The following is a 22,621-nucleotide window of genomic DNA, read 5'->3' as shown; positions in this document are numbered from 1 at the left end:
TTGAAATCGATTGACCGTTTCTAGCTTGAGACAAACTTTTTATGTTTTAACAAGTTTTTTAATTCTAGAAAAAGGACCAAGTGTCAGATTATTAAATTAGCGGTTCGTTGATATATTTTTTCTGATTCTGAGTTAAAAAAAAGTAATACTGAATTGCTGACCGTGAAATTGCTGAGATATATTAACGCGATAATCAACTTTTTGTTGAACAGAAACGACCTTAGTTAGAGTATTTTAAGAGAAGAGATAATTTTATCAAAAGCAATTGAAACAAATCTTTGTACACTATAATATTGTATGATAAACAGTTGAGTGGTACGGTATAGTTAAAAGTTACACATTATTTCACTAGAAGATTATATATTCTTACCGTGCATATAAACCAAAACATTTTGATAATATTGCAGGAGGACAAACCCCTTAAATTTTTGAGGAATTATAAAAAATGGACAAACTTACTCCAGTGATGATTTTTTAAAAATAAACATCCATGAAGCAAGTTCACCTATTTCGTATAATTTGAAAATCAATTTTCGTTGAAATTTCGAATTTTTGTATAATTCCTGGACCAACTAGCTTTAGATTTAGATAAATGTACAGCCAAGGCTCGATGTTCCAGTAACTATCCAAAAAAATTAAAATTTAACACTAGCACTGTGCACTGGGCGAACACTTTGAAGTAAGTGATAACGATAAAACTAAGTATGTTAATCTTGTGTTACCCAGTTTTATAGTCACTTAAATATTTACCTGAGGGGGTAGTTTCACAAAAATATTTTGCAAATATCTAATTAAAAAGGCCAATAATATTGTCAAAAAGGACAATTATATTTAGGCGCCTGTATAGTAATAAAATATTAATAATAAAATAGCTCGCCTGGTAAGGATTAAAATTATTAAATGATTTATATTTTTATATACCCTGTGTATGTATAATGTATATTGTATTGTATAAGATGTTTCAGATTTATTTAGGTACTTTTTATATGGATAATAATTACTGGGGATAAAATGCCAAGAACTAGACTCGCCAAATTGACTGCCCTCCACTTAAAGACTTGAAACGATTTATGCCAAACATTTATTGCTCGATGAATAATTTCCGCTCGAAAGATCGAATTTTCGTTAGAAAGCTTGAAGGTCAAAATTTGATAATTTTTTCTGTTAACTTTTTTCAAGATTATAACTTCAAGTTTCAAAGTCTCTTTCACCACGGGGCTAGCTGTTGTGTTTCAGAAAAACTCTAGAGGCGATTTTCCACTAAAGGGCAGAGTTTATGTTGTGTTTTTGAGTTTTCTAGAACGTGAAAAACTAAAATAAAACAAACCGAAAATAATAATTTAATAAACCCATTTTTGATAATTATTATTATCGTTATCGATTATCATCGTTATGTTACTGCCGCAAAACACGCCAGTATTCAAAAATTATTGCGAAAAGTTAAGTTATTATTTGAATTTGTATTTTGTTTTTGTTTGCCCATTTTGATATAAGTACAGTCCAAAAAAAGGAAACTTACAAATTTTACAATCATTATATCTATTATAAATTTGTTAAAATAAATATGATACACGGGGTACATTTTGATAATTGACATATCATTAAAATTATTACTGAAAAAGAGAAAATTAAAATTTACCAATATTTTAGGTAATAATAATAATAATTACTCTATCTCAAAAATATTTTGTACAGACACTGTCATAATTTATTATTTTTTCCAAAAAAATATTCAAAATTAACTCCACATATCATTCATTTATATTTGACTGTTTTCTTCTTCACTCGAAGGTTGTTGTGGCAAGTAATAATACTGGGGAAAGCATCTAGAAATTTCAAAGGAAAAAAAAACACAAGTTTAGTTTGATATTATCACTTTTAATATTTATTTAACACAACACAATTTTTTTAAACATTACTTAATTCTTAAAAAATTAAATCATAACGTATTTAACGCAATGTTAGTTTTATGGCAAAACATTTTTAATTTCATCCTAAAAAAATTCAAAAGAGAAAATTATATTTTATAAATATTTCAATAGACTTTTCTGAGTGCGTGTTACGAAGTTGAGAGAAAGCCACCCGAAAATATCAGTTTTTCATGAAGAATGAGGGTTTCCCGACATATCCAAGATATTGAAATTATGCTTGCGAATCAAAGTAAATTTAAATAAAATCTTCAAAATTGTACAATAGGGGATAATTCTGATGTTGAATTGGCCAAATTACCCATACAAATGTAAAACTAGACTTAATACCATGAAAAAATTTGAAAGTGAAATTAAAATTGATTAAAAATAAGTTATAAGCAATCAAAGACCGCATTCAAAGGTTACCCATCTCCTTTTAGCAAAACAAAGTTTTGCTAAAAGTTTCCGCTTTGTTTAATTAGGAATTTTAAAAGCTCATATCTTGCATACTAGTAAAGATTTTTAAAAACCAACTTCACTTTTTTATTTGTAAAGTGAGAATTCTTCATCTGTTATAAAATAACTTAATCCGATTCTCTATTCCCAATTCTTAAAAAAATGAATGTTCAATACTTCCCATTCCCGACTGATCTGCCATATTTCAACTGTGTATATTTTCCAGCGGATTTTTTATATTGATAATTTCCTATATATGAAATTCTAAAATCATCAAAAATTGTTCGATTCTTTTAACCCCATATTATCAATTCAGTTAATTTTAAATGTTTTCAATACCTTAATATCTTTGGCAGCATCCAAAGCAACAGTTGAAGAGACTTGATCATCAATATTTTCATTAATTTTAATTCGCTCAGATTTATATTTTTCAACAAATGCTAGCGCATCATAAAAACTGTATTTATGATGGTAATAATACTCTGGTGTTTGATAAAATCCTTTATATGTATAATCAAAATCTGATTTCTTTTCATACATATTCGGAACGATTGTTTTTGTTAGATAATCTGTTATTTCCACAATTTCTTTTTTCGTACTGTTATTTGATTCATTTGCGGATGATGAGGCTGCTGCTTGTTCTGGTGGTGGACTCTGGCATTGATTATAGCTTGTTGAGCTTATTTTTTGAGCATTTCCTTAAATAAATTTTTTGTTTAATTTGTTTTAAAATCGGTCCTCAACCCGAAAACTTGAACGGGACTGATCCTAACGTAATTTACATCAATTGTTCCTTCAAAAAACATTTCTAAAATATAGTTAAAATTTCCCTCAAGTTTGAACATTTCTTGAAGTGAAAATCAGAGAAATGAGTTCCGCCATACTAAGAGTCTCGAATCAAAGACCTTTTCATTTTAAAGGTACGATTCAGTTTTGTTTCGGACAAAATGATTAATAACCAAACCCATAAAATAAATAACAAATATATTTTATCTTTGTATAACCACAATCAATCCGAAAAAACAAGTGTTCTATTCGATCTATCGTTTATAGATCGGTCTTTAAACAATGCAGCAATTCTTTTGAATAATCGCTCATTTCACGTTTTATAATATTGCACATGATTAGTCTTTTGCGATAGACAACTTACTTTACATTTATGTAAGAACTTTGCGCACTCACTTTGCGAAGTGTTATAAAATGTACTCAAAGTAAAATTTTAAACCGACTGCGACAAGGTTAATAGAAATTTGACAATTACATTCCTAACTTTTCAGTTTTCGTATTCCCACCATCTCTAACTCCCAGATATACTTAAAGTAATTAGGATTATTAACACGGAGTTCACAGGAGAGGTTCTGTTAAGTTTTTTAATTCTACAAGAAAAACTGTCCGAAATTTTCAGATAAATAGCTGTTTATTGATAGTTAAAAAAGGAAAAATCAAAATGATTTACCTTTTTTAATAGATTTTTTTATGTTAATGCATTTCTTTTAAAATATATGGAAGGCAAAAAAGTCATTGAAACACAAAAATCGAAATTTGCAGAAAGCTTTTACACAAAGAATATATAAAACAAATTTGATACCTTGACCAGTTTCAAAAAAACCTTGAATGTACGGCTTTAAGTAAATGTGGTTAATACTTTGTAACCCACGTAAATTTGCGATCGATTTCAAACTACCCATTTCCCCCCAATTTCCAACTTTTTCACGATATCAATAATTTTCACCAATACAGTAAGACGTTGACGAAAAGATTTTAAAATTTATAGTAACTTGTTTAGATTATTTTAAAATAATTTACGTAGAAACCAATATTATAAACAGGATCCAGTTAGCCTGGATTTATTCAGAGGAACAATCAGTGACGGATTTAGGCTTGCTGCCGCCCTAGGCCCGGTTCGATGCGCCGCCCTTTTTGATAGAATAAATTTCATCAATTTTGATCTAGTTTTTTATTTTAAAGTAACTTAATTTATTGTAATATAATTTTTTAAATATTACTGATAAACAAGACAGATAAATATATATGTAAACTTTAAACAGATAAATAATTCATATTTCCTTTAATATTAATCAATTTGAAAATTTCTTTTTCCTGGCACTTTTAAATGAAAATTATAACGATATTCAATAACCCTGAATAAAGGAAAATATTGAGACAAAGAAAAAAGTATTAAAAAGTATTAGATTGACTAGAAAACCAATACTTTTCAATACTTATTTCTTTGTCTCCATACTTTTTTTTAATCAAGGACATACAAATCTTTGGTATTTTTATTTCACACTAAAAACAAATTGAGAAGTCATTTGGATTAAATAATTTCAAAATGCTTCATACACTTGAGATTAATCTCACCAAAGGAACAGAAAGTAAAGAACATTACTCGATAAAGAATATCATTGACCGATTAAAAAATTAACATCTTACCCACACAGATTGAGAAGTAGATTATTGAATTGGATTATAATATTTTCTATCGAAAATTTTTTATAACAACTATAGGCCCGGGCCTCACGGGCCTAGGCCTAAATCCATCACTGGGAACAATGGCACTACTAGTCTATATTAATTAAAGAAACTTTCCGCAACATCAATAAAATATTCGTGTCGTTCGAAAATGTTTATTCTTTGTTTTGTTAGTACGAAAACTGGCAACGTTTCTGAGAGTTTATTTACAGACGGTTGAATTTCTGATATTTATTCTCTTATTGAACTTCGGAAGTGATTAAGTACTTCTCGCAACTGAGGGCGGATGCGTGCTAGTAAAGCTGTCGATTTGCTCTCTGGTAATTTAAAATTATACACTTTAATTATTCGTGATTTCGTTCCTTCTGCGATTTAAGGTAACATGTTTTAGGTATCATTTCAGACATTAAAGTTTTGAAAGAAAAAATTTGTTTTTCGAAATCTGATGAAACTTCTTACATAGGGTAATTTTGACCCAAAAAGTACAAAAATCGAATCTTTGCGCTTCTCGATCTAATTTTATTTAACAATTAAGTGAGTAGGTACTTTTAACTCACTTTTAACAAAAAATTTAACACAGGCTTAAATTTTTCCCTCTTGGATTTACGAAGCCGTGTGCTTATAAAATAGCCGTCAATCAATCGAGTTGGTGCGAAAACTCTTGTTAATCCTTAAAATTTTATTTCAGAATTTCAAGTACTTACTCCAAAAACTACAAAGGGGTTTATAAAAGTTTTACCTCAGAAAATAAATAATTTATTTAAAAAAATTTTTATAATTAAAAAAGTTTAAAAAAATAACATTTGAATTTTAAATAAAAATGGAAAATAATTTTAAAATACATTAATTTACTTATATAAAAAATAGTGACAATTTAGAATACGTTTTAAATTTTAAATAAAAATAGTGACATTTTAAAATACATTTTAAATTTCTAAACAAAACTAGTAACATGTAACACTTTAAAATACATTTAAAATTTTAAACAAAAATAGTGACATTTCAAAATACATTTTTATTATAAAATATAGTGACCAGTTAAAATACATTTTAATTTATAAATAAACTAGAGTTTTAATTTTATCAAAAATAGTGACATCTTAAAATACGTTTTAGTTTTCATTAAGAGTATAGTTTCTGAAAGTTATTAAAATAAAATAAAAATTAAAAATTGTAAATTAAGGCCCGAAAATGCTACAAACCACACTCATGCTGCAAAAACGTTGTTGGACAAAACAACGTTTTGAGTACAGATGCTTTGTTTTTTACTTGTGGGTATTTAATAGGAACTATCAAGCACTATGACGCACACTATCACGCACTATGATAAATATTAGTTAAAACAAAACAAACAGTTTTGTTTAAAAACAAAATATTTGATGTGTGTGATGGCATCGAACAAATTGCCTTCTGCTTTTGTTGAATAAATAGAGATTTAAATTGCTTTGATATAAAATATTTTTCATTACTTAAAAACGCTTTTTTTTTTATCTGTACATATAGAAAATCTTTATTAAAAAAAGCCAAAACGATTTGTTTAACAATGATTTTATTTGATCGGTGTGTATAAAAACATTAGTTCGGGCCGACAAAACAAATATGGCACGAAATCAACTTAATTCGGAATTAATATCTATATATACGTAAAAAAATTTGCTACCTACGTTCAAATATTACTTTACGCTTTGCTAATGATTTTCTATCACTCGTACCTACTGTTTCATAATTCATCGTAAAATTTTCATTTTCAAGGCTATTTGGATATTTTTAAAAACAGGAATATTGGTTCTTATTTATCACGGTTTGTATTTTATCTGTTTTAAATATAATAAAACAATAACATTGATATCAGACCAATAAAAAAATTGGAAAAATTTTCATTCCTTCATTTTATTAATGCTCGTGGTGTAAGAAAAACGTAAGGTATGCTCGGTACGCGAGCAAATGTTTACTGCCTCGATTTTACCTGAGTAGACGGGTTAAATTGCTTGGTACATTGGCTAACTGTTCAATATGACCAATTGTATTTCTAGTCTCATAAAAACTATCGAGGCGAGCAACCTTTACCTTTTTCTTACACCATGATTATGAAATATTCTTTAAAACTAATACGTTCCGTTATGCAAGGTAACAACGTAGTGATACTTTCTTTCATCAGCATAACAGATGATCAGAGGTAAATTTCTTTGTTTCTCTGGAATAGAATTGTAAAGCAATAGTTGAACGTTCTTTTATAAAACGTTTCGACGTGAAAAAAACGGAGATAAAGTAGATTTTGCAAAATGTGTTTGCCTTATCAAACATTTATAAACGATTTATCAGTAACACAATAATTATATCAGTATCAATTGGATTATGGAATTAATTCAATCGCCATTTTTCTAATTTGGGCAACTAGTGTGCATTTTTCTACTCTTTAATTCTGTTTGAAAAGCTTATTTCGAAATAAGAAGAGACGATTTTCGGAATACGTAACAGAATCCGTGTAATCTGACATCAGCGACAAAAAATACCTACAGATGACAATTTTAACCCAAAAATAGCATTTCAAAAAAATTCTAGGTTACTTATATATAAAAATTGATGTAGGAATTTGATCTTTGAAAGATTACTGTCAAAAAAACTTCAAAATACCCACTTTTGCAAAATCTACTTAACAAGTTACTTAAATTTCTATAATATATAATATTTGTGAGCTTAAATATTAAAATTTAAATTTCGTAATATACGAAATTATAAACGTGTTTAGCTTTGTACGTCAAAGTAATTAAAGCAGACCTTCAACATTTTTGGCTGTCGTGAAAATATTTTAGAAAAAAGACAAATAATACTTCTTAAATAGATTCGATTTAACAAAATTGTAAAGTTCAGAACTTTGTTGCAAGTTAGAATAGGCATTAAAAAAGCCTTAAAATAGAGGCATTAAAAAATCCTTAAAATAGAGGCATTAAAAAAACATTAAAATAGAGGCATTAAAAAAGCCTTAAAATAGAGATATTAAAAAAGCCCTAAAATAAAGGCATCAAAAAGCCCTTAATAAATGAGCATTAAAAAAGCTCGATAATACAGGCATTAAAAAAGCCTGAAAACCTAGGCGTTAAAACGGCCAAAAACTTAATTAAAAAAGCTCTAACATAATTTTGTAACTTTAAAGTTTTGCATAACAATTAAAAAAATACAAGGAATTCGAATTTTGGATATTTTGTATTAAAAAAGCCTGAAAATATGGTCTTTTTGAATTAATTAAAATGATGTAACAAATTTTTTCAAGTCTTTTTGGCATAAATCATTTTTCAAAAACACTTTCATCACAGTTGAAAAACAAAAACTACAATACTTTTAGGCTTTCTCAATTTGAGGTTTTTCTGGTAAACTTAAACCATTTTCCAAGAGTTCTTGAATTTCTTGTAAGGATTTTCCTTTCGTTTCTGGTAATAAAATCGTTGTAAAAATTGCACCCATAAATGATAATACGCCAAATAGCCAAAAACCATAATCTTTACCCATTGTATCTAACAATAATGGGAAAAATTTGATAACCAAAAATCCAATAATCCAACAAATTGATGCCAGAACAGTTGATGCAAGACTTTTAATATGTGATGGAAATATTTCGGATACTATAACCCAAGGTACAGATCCAAAACCTAGAAAAAAAATTTGTTTATTTTAATAACTTTAACTTATTTTTATTTAAATTACTTTTAATATATTTAAACAATATGTGACAAGTTTCGGTCAATATACCAATTATCAAACCGTAAATATTATTTTACATATGTGCTTTTATATAGGTACTAATGTAAGAATGTTTTGACGTATTTTACAAGTCAAACAAACATAATTATACAAACAAAGGTATAATTTGTTTTTTATATTAATTAACTAATTAATTAATACGTCTTAAAAATATTTATATACAGAGTGGACCAGCAAATATTACCACCTTAAATGTCATCGAATCTAGCAGTTCAGGGAAAAATTAATGGATGCAAGCTGTTTCATCAAGGAGACATTCTACAACGACAGTAAATTTAACGTCGACTCGTGGCCAACAAAAAGTCAAAGCTCGAAGTGGTGTCCTTAAAAATTAGTGCTCCAAAAGCTTCAGCGAATCCTCTTACGCCCTTACTTAACGAACCGTGAAAGAAATCATTTTGGCCGAAAGCCTTCATTCAGTACCAATTATTGTCAAAAAATTTTCTGAATATCATCTAATGGCATGGTTTTCTGAATATCTAACAGTGGCGGATTTACCAGCAGGCTGAGTAGGCTGGAGCCTAGGGCGGCAAATTTTAAGGGGCGGCAAATTTAGTTCATAAATTTTTTATTTCGATTGACAAAATTTAGAAAAAATTATAATACACACACAAAATACGAATTTCAAAAATTATAGAGGAATTAAAATATTCAACAAAAACCGAAATATAGTCCTATATACAGTGCTAAATAATAAATATCTCAAAATCTCTGCATAAACAATTGCTAAACGCTTTTGATTATAATGTAATGATCATGAATTTTTAGAATATCGCAATAGCGATTCCATATTATAGTCGAAATTTAGTTATTTTTACATATTTTCTTCACTGATAATTACTATAATTTTTTCTCCGTGTACCTAATAATTATGAGATCTCCTTACACAATTCAATCTTGATACAATATCGATGGTCTAATCATGATTGCTGCAGCAAGTTTGCAAATTGTCAAATTCTATTCCAGAAAGTTATTTCTTTATGCGTAAAAAATACTGACTAATTTTTATTAAATAAAAAACTAGTTCGATATCTTATAGAGATTCAGAATAAGTATAGTCTTTTTGTTTAAATCAATCGAATAACTGATATTTGAACGATTGCAACATGACAATAAAAAAATTCCCTCTACTAAATATGAAGTTAGACAATTTGCGGATTAGAAAATGGATACATTTTATCAGTTAATTATTTTATTTGTAGTAAGAAAAAGTTTGGAAAATCCAAATGATCATGCCTTAAGCGCTTATGTCGTACACGAATTATTTAAATTGAATGTTTACATTTGTTAACTTTTTCACAAAGCCAACTTTTTTAGAAAATACAAATAATTTTTATGAGCTCAGCGATTATTTTTCTTTTTGATAAGTTGCTTTTTAAATAATATACATGTACATCGTATTTGTTAGACACGGTTTAATGTGAGAAAACATCGGATTTAGATTTTTAGGCAAGAGTCGAGCATATCTACGCGCTTCGCGCCTAAGGCATGCAGTTGCGTAGTCGTATTTGTGTTGTAACGCCAAAACAAACGACATGACCACTCAGCAAGATTGTCTGGCTGAATGGATAGCACAAGTGTAGCGCGATCGGGTTACTACGTCAGCCGAAGCGGTGTCCTGATGTATAAATACGTTGCGTTGTGGTATTGAGTTCGAGAGTAAGTAAGACAGATATAGCGTGGCGATAAAAAGAAACAGACTTAGTTCAGGAATGCGTACACTTTCAAAGCTACCTTTCATCTGAAAGAATTTCAATAAAACCAATTTCTGGATCATTAAAAAGTCTGTCTTTATTCCTGCGAGATCAGGAAGCATTTATCCAAACTTGGATATAGTACTTCGTATGGCTCTTTGTACACCAGCGACAAATTGTTCAGGTGAAAGAAGCTTCTCTTGCTTGAAGAGAGTAAAGAACTACCTCCGATCGACTTTAAGTCAAGAAAAGCTAAACGCTTTAGCTCTCTTGTGCATAGAGTCAGAGCTAATAAACAAGATTTCGTACGACGATATAATAAATGATTTTGCGAATTCAAAGTGTCGCAAAATAGTATTGTAATGCTTTTATAATTTGACTTGAATTATAATACTAACAAATAATTAAGAAAGGATATATTTATTGTGTTGTTTTGTAACTGTAAGTGTAATAATAAATATTTATCAACGTTCGCCAAATCTAGATTTTTTGTGTAAGCTTTATTCCTATTACATAAGTATTGTATAGTTTTAACACATACCTTAACTTACTTTAAAATTGGTACATGTTTGAGATATTTTTTGCATAAAATATTGTTTTTTGATAATTCTTTGCTGTAAAAATAATCAAGGATCTAACACGGTACCATAGTTCTCGATGATACTAACCATACGGGAAAAGTTGATGTAATGAGGATAATGGAGCACAAATCATAAAGTTTTTATTGATAGATAATTGATATGATTGTGAACTAAGATATCAAAATTTAGAGGCGGCAAAAATTGAATAGCCTACGGGCGGCAAATCTCTAAATCCGCCACTGATATCTAATCACATTGAACTAAGAGGGGTTTATCTGGGAAAAAAGCCATTTGAAAAAAATTGTTATTCTTCTTTGAAATCGCTTTACCAGTATTAAACGATACTAATTTATTAAAATTCTTATATGGCAATGTAATAAGGTTTTCAAATTTTTGAAACATAAATAGCCATGGTGAGTTAAAAGGGTTCCTATTTTGTCATTTGGCTACGGAACCCTTAAAATTATAAGCAAAATGTTTTATCAATTATTATTAAAGGTAAATTTTTATAATTTTTTTACAATTTTTATTATCAATTGAATTTTTTAATTAAGTATAATTAAATTGTATAGTATAGGTAATGCTAAAATAATGACAGTTTCTCAATACACTTATAGCCGGAAAAGCGTGCTTTTCTAGACCCAGAGTGTTGAAATTTTAGAAAAGAAAGCATATTATTGTGAATATTTCCAAAACGACTGCTTAGAAGATTGAAAGTTTGGAACACAATGCCCCAAGTATGGAGCATTCGACTCGAAACAAGGTGATGATATATCATGCGTAACATATCGCGGTAAGTTTTAAATAATAAAGAATTCTAAGCTCATTCAGTCAAATATCTAACTTTTTTAAGTAAACATTTTGCCAATATTCACAAAAATATCCTTTTTCTGCCAAAATATCAAACTTTCTATCTAGAAAAAGACGCTTTCCCGGCTATAAGTGTATTGAGAAATTGTCATTATTTTGACGTTATCTACCATTTGATGATGTTCTGTTTTTATATGTTCGATCATCTTGTATGTAACTACCAACTATCGAAGAAGAAGTGGTGTGGACACAAACCTTCATAGGTATCCGGCAGTTCCTTTTGGGAACTGCAAGCCTGAATGAGAAAATATTAAGAAAGGTCTATCTTAGATGGAGGGAGCAATATACTTGGGGTACTGCAAGATGAATATGGTCGGAGTACAATCGTAGGCATTCCGAAAATCTTATCTCGCCTCAATTCTCTATAAGTAAAATCGTAACGGCTATTACAAGATACCTAGGGCTAGGAGTCAGGCCAATTATTTCAAGAGCTGAGGCAATAGGGAGAAGGACATAACGTTTTTTTTATCTTCTCTGTTACTGTCCAGCTCTTGCCATGTGGAGATGGCCTCGCTTAAATCAGGCTTTCTTTTTAGAACTTTCCGATCTGAAGTCCGTTGACGCCAAAGCACTCCTACCTCCTGTTATTAAACAGCTCCCAATAGTTCATGGAGTTGTGGACGGTATCACAACAGCCCTTATGGTCTAAGGGTGTCCCACTCCAAGACAGCCAATTTAACCGAACCTAAGCTAAGTATCGAAGAATAATAAAAGTATTGTATTCTATTTTTTATTATTTTACAGAACATTTTGAGAATCAAATCTGTAGTAATAATCTTACTTGTTTACAAAAATAATTCCATTTTTCAAAATTACCAAGAAAATTTTTTGCTTTTACAAGTTTTTATTGGTTTTTAATATTAAATTATGAAAATTAGATTTTGTAATATTCTAGTTTGTACGGATTTAATGAATGTGAATGTAATAAACATATTATCTTAAATTCTCTACAATAAATTAAATACATTGTTTCAAAAACGTGTACAAATATAGATTAGTCGATGTGAAGTGGGGAAAAAAATGACTACTTTATCCATGTAATAATTCTATAAAATTAATTAAAACTAGTTTAATTAGGTACCTTCATTATTAATTAATCAACAATTTTTTAAACATTCGTTTATCATCGGTGATTAATCAAAAATGTTATCGGTTTTAAAATGTCTACAAGAATGTTTAGACTGGTGGAAAATTGAATAATTACGCATTGAATTTTTTTTTTTTTTGCATTATATCAAAAACTAATTAAAACAGTTAAGTACCTGTAATAAACTAATACCTTTAATTAACAAAAAATTTCTGGCATTGAATTTTTTGTGACAAATTAAAAAATTTTATCAATACTTTGATCGGAGAAATGCATGGGAAAAATCTGTGCACGGGAAAAGATATCGCCATTTGTCACCAAGATTCGATCTCGAGTTGATCAGGTTAGACTACCAAACATTAAACCGTTCAGTTAGAAAGGATTAGCAAAATGAAAAATTTTCTTTTAATACTTATTTTAATTTAAAAATTTGTTATTTCTCAGCCATTAATTTAAAAAACATATTCATAAATTTGTAGCCAAATTATGTTTATTACTCTAAAAGCCTTGAAAATAATAACGGCTTTTGGATAGTAATCTTTATTAAGCCTTTATTTTTCTATAATTTTAAAACAAAAAATTCGTTGTGTAACTTTATATTATGGGATAATAAATCATTTGCCATATTTAGCAATAGTATAAGTAAATTAACACAGGAAGATAATCGGAATTTGTACTGAAAATCCAAAATTAAAAAAAAATAATTTTATCTTCCTATAAATTTGCTTATCTGATAATCCATACTAATTTCTTTTTAAATACGTCTAATAATAGGATATTACAATTCATATTTATAGATTAAACTTTTTCTTTTGTTTTCGGCTAAATGAAATTTTTATAAAGGATTTTCCATTAAGAGTGTCCAAACTGGAGATTTAAATTAAATAATTTGTATAATATTTATTGGTAAGCTATTTCGTGACGTTTTGTGAGTTATTAGCAGCATTTTCGCAGTTTCGCTGGACAGTGCGAAATGATTATAATACATAATGAGAAAATCATCGTACAACGTCTCAAGTAATGTTAAACAATGGCCGCAAATTATCTTTAAACTTTTTTTTACAAAACTGAGGGTTCAGTTTCAGCTGCTTATTATGTAATACGTGATTTTAATTGACTTATACCTATCCTTAATTCGATTATACAGACAATACGAGGTCGTATCTCACATTTTAATAATAATGTGAGATACGACCTAGTTTTCTTAATAAGCACAAACATCGCATATCGAATCCAATCTATGTCCTAGAGTGCTCTCTTGCGAAGCTGCGGTTGTCATTTGATTGGCATGAACTATCCCCAAAATACCATGACATACCATATCCGATAAGAAAAAAAATCTACTTGTATAAGTAAGGTTTAAATTGCGGACACTCTTAACTCAAAACCCTTTATTTTTTACAACAATTTTCTAGTAATATAATCAATTAATTAATTTAATCATTATTATTTGTCAATGCAAAAAAAATTATATTTGTACTAAAATCAGCGATTTATTCCGATAATACGTGCCCGTAATCCTTACTAATTCGTGAAGATTAGGTAATACACTTGAGTTTCGATTTTATTCATAGTAATTTTTTCTCAAACTATGGCACAAAAGTAAATTAATTGTACATAGGGTGCTTAAATTTCGTACACTAACAGTTTTCATCTATATTTTATCGTTTAGTTAGCCCAATTTGCATTGGCTGGATATACGGAATGTAGTTTCAAAATATACGCACAAGTATGATCTAATGTTTTGGTTTTCAGAAATCCATTTGGCTATCCTGTTATTTGCGTACGCGATAACTCAAAGGCCTATAATATTTGGCAGTTTGAATAATTTAAAGGTCTTCAATAATAACTAATAAGAGCTATTCTACATTCTACAGGTATACTAATAAAGCAGGATTCCAACTAAAAAACTGGATAGAACTGCAGATTCCTGTAGATTTTTCTCCATTGAAGTCTTGCTAAAAATAGAAAATTCGAGGAATTGAGGGGGATAATGGGGAAGCTGCTGACCCAAAAGGGAATCTCACAATCTTAAAAATTCTCAGTTGATCCTATACCAATAAATTAACGATACCTTATTAGTTTGTGATAACCCATGCGGGAAATAGAACATGAAAAGCGAAAACTCGCTCAGAAGTGTATCAAAAAGAAGAAGAAAATTTTACGCCAAAAAAAGTAAACTTGTTTCAAAGACAAAAAAGGTAACCTGACAATTTGCCAGACCTCGAAGTCTTCTTGTGAGTCATTAAGGCGTGAGAGGTATCATTCTTACTATAATCAATTAATAAAATTTTCGATTTTTAGCTTTTCAAATGAGTTTTGAAAGAAAATTTACGTGATAGAAGCAAATGGATATCACTCTTCCATTCAGTACCTTAATAAACATTTAATTTATCAAAAATATCGCTAACATCCAAAAAATTTGTTGCATGCCTGTGTAATTGTTAATTTGAAATAATTGGGAAACTTACCGAAACAGAATGCAATTACGTAGAAAACCAAAGACGTTATTGGTAAAAATTGTACAGCCGAAACATCCATATTTAACCGATCCATAAATAAGAAAAACAATCCCAAAAATAATAAACCAATAGCCATTGCAACACCAGATATTTGTAACAATAATTTACGTCCTAGACGATCTACAATTAATGGAACAAAACAACTGCTTACAACTTGCACAGCACCAATAATTATTGTATTAATTTCCGATGGTAAATCTCCATTTGCAGCCTTAAAAATATCTTCGGTATAAGCCAAAACAGCGTTCATTCCACATAATTGTTGGAAAGCCAATAATCCAATTGCAATAATCATTGATTTTCGTATCGCTTTTTCTTTAATCAAATCCGTAAACTGGCCTTTACGTTGTTTCGAAGCTTCAACATACGCTTTCATTTCAAAAAGCTCTGTCTGAATATCCGAATCGGGTTTCCCCCGTAATTTTATTAATGATTCTCCTGCTTTTTTCTCATCATTATGCTTTAGAAAATAGTATGGTGATTCTGGCATAAATGGAAAGATTATTAAGAATAATACTGGTACAACTGTTGAAATTATTGCGAAATTTATAAACGATACATATGGTCCGACGGTAAATGAAACCATAAAACCTAATGTTAAAAATAATTGTAAGAAAGATCCCATTGCCCCACGAATTTCCTTATCCGAAATTTCCCCAATGTATGCGGGTAACGTAGCGAAAACTGCACCAACACTTAAACCCGCAATGATCCGTGCGCAATATATTTGAATAACTGATTTGGTTGTTGCTAAAAGAATCCAACTTAAAATATATGGAATAGCTGTGGCAATTAAAGTTTTCTTGCGTCCAATTTTATCCACTAAAATGAATGATAATATTGGACCAAATATTGCACCAACTTGTACTAATGAACCAATCCATGATTCTTGTTCGACTGTGACTGGATGTGATAAAGGACTTGTTTCTTCCCAATTATCACCTTTTAATTTTTGTAAAGCTGAGGATGACCATGTAAACACTTGTCCAATACATGTTGTTGCTAGATTTCCTGTAAAAAATCAGAAAACAAATTTTAAATTAAGATTTCCCTTGTAAAATTCATTTGTTTTTGAGTAGATAAAAGAAATGTATTTTCGATTAGGAAATGTTTGACTCAGAAGCAGTTTGAGGAAGTTACCTTGATGTATTGAAGTAGCGTGCTATTGGAACCTTGGATGCGATACAGAAAGGTTACATGCGGAATATTAATTCGAGAAGATAGTACTTGCATGATTACTTATTAATTCTGTTCCTAAATACAAGCCATTATGCTGCCCATCACGGGTTGTCTTTGTCACCCCTGTGTATTTAGCACAAGTAATTTCACTTATTCGAACTCATTTTAGTTTGAATGATCTTTACATGAGAATGAGATTATAACGATCAAAAATTAATTACTAAAAAATGACAGAAAACAATTTGCCAAATTGAATTTTACATCTCTTTCAATCAATAATATAAAAATTTTTGTTGGTTTTGGTCAATAAACAAAGATAATCTTTTCTCAATTTTGAGGCTCACACTGTATTTAAAAAATTAATTAAAAAAAATTATTTATGAATAAGTGCATCAATGAAAACAATCAGACTGACGTAAGACTATTATCCGATTTGACTGTTATCAGACGGATATTACAATAAACTTCGAACATCATTTAAAAAATATAAATAATCCTTACTAATAATATAAAAGCGAAATTAACCGTATTTGTCTATCTAAGGAACCATTCATTAATTACGTAAGGATAATTTTGACAATTTCTGACCTTCCATCTTGCCTCCCATGTAAGGGTGCATAAAGTTTCTGGAAAGCCCTTCCCTTTTATTACATAAGATTTTATCTCGTTTCTTAGAATATATAAAATCAGATTGAGGTCAAAATGCATGATAATTTTGGAAAGTAGGAATGTCTAGCGAAGCAGGCGCGTAATGACTCGTAAAAACCATCAAAATCAATCGACATTAATAATTTATAATATTTATCAATATTTATAAATTTATAATTAATTACATAATTATGCATATCAAAAACTCATAAAAATTTATTAATGATAAACTTATAAATAGCTAAATTTTATTTGCACAATATGCATGCAAAATCTTTTTGTTTGTTTACAATTTCGTACGCTGGGTCTTTGTCAATCCTAAATCATTGCAAAATTTTTTGTCAATTCAGGTGAAGAATTGTTACTGCTCGGACAGAAAATTTAAGTTTTTAAAAATCTTTAGAAGTATACAAAATATGAACGTTTAATACTTTTAATTGAGCAAAGTGGAAGATATAGACTACTGACGTCATTGCACGATATCGCTATAGAGATTACATATAAAACTCTGTTTTGCAAGAAAGAGACGGGCAACAATCCTTGAGTGCTAATAACCTCTTCGTTTTTAATCCATTTTAATCTAACTTCAAAATTTTGTTATGATATCAAGTCCACTTTTACATTTTTATGGGTAATGTGCCAAATTTGGTATCATTTGACTATAAATATAACAAACAACAGTTTGACTATAATTATTTAAGACAAATTTAATTTAATTTCCCAAGGACTCCACTATATTTATTTTGTTTACATATATTTGCAAGTCGCTTTCCTCGTGTTTACATATAGTCCAATTTGATTGGAAGTATATGTATCAAAATTATCAAATTAAAAATAGTAGTTCTTTGTTGATAATATATGTCTCAGATTGGTTCAATTTTATTGAACAACAGTGTAAATAATTAATATATTGTAATAATGCTGTGATTATCGCATTTCCGGATCAATTATTGGGCATACTAAAATTAGTGTCAATTGTTCTGCATGAATTAAAATTTGAAAACCTTTTGACTGTTAAAGATTATAATTTTAGTTCGCGGAAATAAATTTTCACATGCAAGTAAGGTTATCAAAATTTGCCAGTTTTTTTAGAATGATTAAGGTCTGATTGCGCTTATAATTTTAATTTGCCACATGTTGTGAGTGCGTATGTGTGATTTTTTTAATGATTTTAATCTACTAATACTAAAATATCCCATAAATTTGACACTAAAATAAAAAAAATACGTAAGTCTGTTTTTTGAGATAAATTTCCTAAGGCCGTACACACACGATTGAAATTAGTTGTTTTTTTTTATTGACAAATCAAGTTGTTGCAAAAACCGGTTTGAAATCAAAAGCTGCATTAGTGTGTAAGTTCTTAATAGTGTTAAAAATAACCTTTTTCTGTTTCCTTCCTTTCAAGAAAGGAATTTAAATTTAATCTTCCAGCAGTGGAATAGAACTGATTTGGCTAATCTTCCACGAGAGTTTATTTATTTAGAATACTACAGTTGAGTTTCGAAAATCGGGACTCTATTGAGTAACAGTATTATATATTATTTATCCAGCCTGTTTTTTCCTGTCCATGCGATATCTTCCTTATTCCTGTATCAAACTCTACGATCTAGCTCTCATCTTCAAGATTATCGGGCAACTGACATATAATAGATTCACTACCAAAGACGTACCAATAATACGAAAAGTGTACCACTTAAGTAAATACTTTGGGGTTTTTGCGTTAAATACAACAGAAACTGTGAAATATACTGTTTTACTGTTTTTTCTCTCATTGTCAAACGTAGCTCAGTGCATATGGTACTATTTTGGCCAATAATAACAAAAAAAAGTTTCCCATGAATTATATACGGCGCTATACAACGTATACCCTGTGTTTTGAACTATAATGTATACCCTCTGATTTTTACTGTCTATAAGTAAACTGTATATACATTCTGTTGTTTTTACGATAACGGTATACACGCTAAATTGTAGAACGGATTTTAAAATAATACTGAATACCCCAAAAAAATTTCTAATCTAAAAGCTGCGAGACACAAAATGATCTAATATTGATAATGTATTTATTTGACACTGACGCCTCATAAGTAAATACTTCTGACGTCTTCAGTAACTTAAGTAAAATAAGAGGCTTTTGTATTAAGAAGGATGGCGTCTCTTTCTTTAGTAGACGCGCCTGAATCTATATAGATAATCAATTCTGGGCAACAAAATTCCAATTAATATAGGATCAAATATGCTTCTAATAAATAATAAATAAAAGCAAATAAAAAAAAAACATTTTCCATATTTAGTTTCGGACTTAATGATGAAATAAATAACAAAAATTGATCTTAGTTCAATTTATAACTATCAGTCCGAAACAAAAAATAATTTAAATGAAAAGGTCAATAAAAATCAGTTTTAAATTCGATATTATTTTTTAAGAAATTTTCAGAAGTTTTAGAATTTCAGGAGCATGTCCCTCGAATGTGTTTAAGTTTCGAGAAAATATGTCCTTTTTTTACGTTGTGGTATTAAGTCATACACTTTTTGTACTGTGTATGAAAAAGATTTTAGGTTTTCCGTCGTTTCTTATGAGTTTAAGGAAAATACAGCTTTAATCTCATACATTATTTTTTATTCACAAATTTGTTTTTATTTTAATCACTGTTATAATTACATGATGGCAAAGAGTGATAAAAAATGTTCGTTGCATGGGAAAACTAAATTTAATTCCAACATCTATTTTCATAAAATATAAATGGTATAAAAATAAAAATATCAGTATAATTGTATAAAGACGTGTTTTTTTTATGAAAAATCAAAATTTTAAAATTATATTACTTTCTGATAAATTGATAGTTTTAAAATTCATTAATTCATTTCCATGAACACCTTAATTTAACTAATTTTACACCTAAGCGTTTTGGATCTTAAAATATAAATAAAGTGCTTAAAATAATTCTGAAAGTTACGATTTTCTACCTTTAAGTAATTCAAAAGAACCATTTCCAATTTGATAGAACAAACCCAATAAAACTATCTTATTAAACAAACAAAAAATTTCTACGGCTTTGAGTTGTTAGATATTTGGGAAATGGTAAATTTATGTTTATGGTAAGTATGAAAGTGGCTAAAATTTTTTTTTTTAATTTTTATGTTTTATTTTGCTAATTAATAGTAATAAGCTGATTTTTCACTGCAAAACTTAAACGGCCAGTGCTCACATTTACGATACCCTTTTCGTAAATTTTTGTTATGAAAAGTGAAGTAAAATTTTTAATGCAATGAAGAAATTTTATATTAGATATCACGAACAAACTGACCAATAAAACTTTAAGAAAATCTGCCCCTCAATTTCGAAAGAAAATTACAATTCGGTACAAATTATCGCTTTTTAATATGAAAGTCACAAACACTTTCCACTTTTGATATCATTAAGGAGGTTCATTCACCAATCTGTTTTGCTATGTACCTTCTCTGGGGGAAACAGTATATAAATTTTGAATTAATAGCAAATTGAAAAAAAATTTAAATTCTGTTAAAAGTTTAAATAATTTTTAACTGGCAAAAGTTTTAAGTATAGTTATCGATATGATTTTTAAGAAATATCGAATATATTTTCCATTTAGTTCCATGTTAAACCTGGCTTTTTGTCACTTTTTAAACTTAAAATTAATAACGAAATTAAATCGATAATAGTATTGTTGGTGTTAAATATTTTAAATCAATTCTGTTATATATTTTAATAAAAGTCTCTCATGAATGTACGTCCTTAAATAAAAAAAAAAAAAAAAAGACGTCTATTTTAGGTCACTTGAAATCGATAACACAGATAAGATCACATCGCATTTTTAATGAAAACAATTATCTAAACTTATTTAAATAAATCACTCACCTGAAACACATGCTAAATATTGCCAATTACGGCTACCACTTGCCATAATAATTAATTTTTATCCACTTTAAAACAATACAAAACACTTAGATACAATAAAATCGTACACTGACAAATTAAAAATTTTCACTTAGCTACTAATTTGAACTAAGCGTGATGTACTAAGTTGTCTAGTCAACACGACAGTGAAATATTAATAATACTAAGTAGAACTATTTATGATCGGACCCGTCATATACTATATGGTATTATAAGGATTTAAATTTTATTTATTTTATCTTTTGTAACATATTAATTTGCTTAAAAAGTTATCTCAAAATGTCAGAATATCAAACACAATAATTATAATTATAATTATGTATTTTTATTTTATTAAATACTATTTTCATTAATTAGTGTATAATTTTGTATCCTTTTGTATTTTTTATCCTTCGTTTAAAATAGATTTTCAATAAATAATCATTTATATTAAGTTAAAATTATACCATGCTCTTCAATCAAGAAGATTTATTAGCGTTTATTACTTTTATTAGCGTCATACGCATGTTTGTATGTTAGTGTGTAACGGAAACTTTGAACATGATTTAGACCCCCTTCAAAACGTCGAAATTGGGCATACTTATCAAGGACCGTTGACAATGTAACAATTTAACAAGTTTATTTGATTATCCTGATCAGGATTTTCAGAATTACCGATTACAATATCTGAAAATATATACATCCCACCATATTTATACTGAATTTTTTATAAATAAATAATACTTTAACAAACTAAAAACACACCTGTGTAATTAATTAAAGTAAAAGGAAGAAAAAGCGTGGGGTTCACCTTAAGGGAGTAAATTATTTTTTTAAATTTCACCTTAAGGGAAACTTTTTTAACCTTACATCTCATTTAACCATCAAGTATTCCTATATGTAACCACCTTTGACAACTTTTGCTTAATATACTATTCCCTTAAAGTATTAGAGGATCATGTTTCACTTCCTGCTTAAAGCCTTAATACAAGCCCTAATATGTTACCTATCATTATATTTTGCCGTTATGGACACGAAAAAAACAAATCGGTGGAAGCGTTGGAAAATTGAATAAGCGTTGGAATATTTTCTATAAATTTCAATTTGGTCGGTTCAATGATTTTCATTTTCATTAATCCATCATATTATTGAATATAAAAAAGTTAAATTTATGGATATGTTATGTTAAACTTTATACATGGCTTCAAGCAGTATGAATATATTGAGCTTTATCTATGCAGAGACTAGGATATCGATGCTTTTTTCTTTGTCTCAAAAATTTACATAGTGTTTATCTTGACATTAAAAAAGTATCCTCACAGTTTGGAAACTGTACTGACTATTCGATCCCAAGACAACTAATAGCAAATTTGCAATTTTGCTAGTTTGCCAATAATTCATTTTTTTGGTGTAATACCCATAAATAAAATTCTTGAACTTCCCTGAAAATCTCCATGTCAGCAAAGAAAAAAAAAATGCTTTCAGGAAAGTATTTCACTTTTTCATAAATTAAAGAAACAACGTCTATAAACCTACTAAAATCTC

The 22,621-nt window shown here is 28.7% G+C and overlaps 2 protein-coding genes across 2 annotated transcripts; both read right to left on the bottom strand.

The window, feature by feature from the left end:
• Nucleotides 1-1,967: 1,967 nt before the first annotated feature.
• Nucleotides 1,968-4,124, bottom strand: LOC123293649. The gene is made up of 3 exons (XM_044874532.1): nucleotides 3,955-4,124; nucleotides 2,706-3,064; nucleotides 1,968-1,994 (listed from the first exon to the last, which is right to left on the bottom strand). Exons 1-3 carry the CDS (start codon nucleotides 4,052-4,054, stop codon nucleotides 1,968-1,970), a joined length of 486 nt encoding a protein of 161 aa, XP_044730467.1. The 5' UTR covers nucleotides 4,055-4,124.
• A 4,000-nt stretch (nucleotides 4,125-8,124) lies between these two features.
• Nucleotides 8,125-21,254, bottom strand: LOC123305112 (facilitated trehalose transporter Tret1-like). Its single transcript, XM_044886733.1, has 3 exons — nucleotides 21,059-21,254; nucleotides 15,301-16,362; nucleotides 8,125-8,485 (listed from the first exon to the last, which is right to left on the bottom strand). Exons 1-3 carry the CDS (start codon nucleotides 21,102-21,104, stop codon nucleotides 8,178-8,180), a joined length of 1,416 nt encoding a protein of 471 aa, XP_044742668.1. The 5' UTR covers nucleotides 21,105-21,254; the 3' UTR covers nucleotides 8,125-8,177.
• Nucleotides 21,255-22,621: the final 1,367 nt, after the last annotated feature.

Source organism: Chrysoperla carnea, chromosome 1 (assembly GCF_905475395.1).
Source record: "Chrysoperla carnea chromosome 1, inChrCarn1.1, whole genome shotgun sequence".
Classification (NCBI taxonomy): domain Eukaryota; kingdom Metazoa; phylum Arthropoda; class Insecta; order Neuroptera; family Chrysopidae; genus Chrysoperla; species Chrysoperla carnea.
The sequence above is the reverse complement of the archived record's forward strand: the minus strand, read 5'-3'. Positions and strand labels throughout refer to the sequence as shown.

What these genes read in the sequence shown, in the direction of transcription:
- LOC123305112 (XM_044886733.1), bottom strand. Translation starts at nt 21,104, where the DNA reads ATGGCAAGTGGTAGCCGTAATTGGCAATATTTAGCATGTGTTTCAG. An exon ending in ATATTTAGCATGTGTTTCAG is followed by an intron (nt 16,363 to 21,058) that starts GTGAGTGATTTA and finishes GATTTTTTACAG; the next exon opens with GAAATCTAGCAACAACATGT. An exon ending in CGTAATTGCATTCTGTTTCG is followed by an intron (nt 8,486 to 15,300) that starts GTAAGTTTCCCA and finishes TTTTTTTTCTAG; the next exon opens with GTTTTGGATCTGTACCTTGG.
- LOC123293649 (XM_044874532.1), bottom strand. Translation starts at nt 4,054, where the DNA reads ATGGGTAGTTTGAAATCGATCGCAAATTTACGTGGGTTACAAAGTATT. An exon ending in TTTTTTTGAAACTGGTCAAG is followed by an intron (nt 3,065 to 3,954) that starts GTATCAAATTTG and finishes AATTTATTTAAG; the next exon opens with GAAATGCTCAAAAAATAAGC. An exon ending in ATGCTGCCAAAGATATTAAG is followed by an intron (nt 1,995 to 2,705) that starts GTATTGAAAACA and finishes GAATTTTTTTAG; the next exon opens with GATGAAATTAAAAATGTTTT.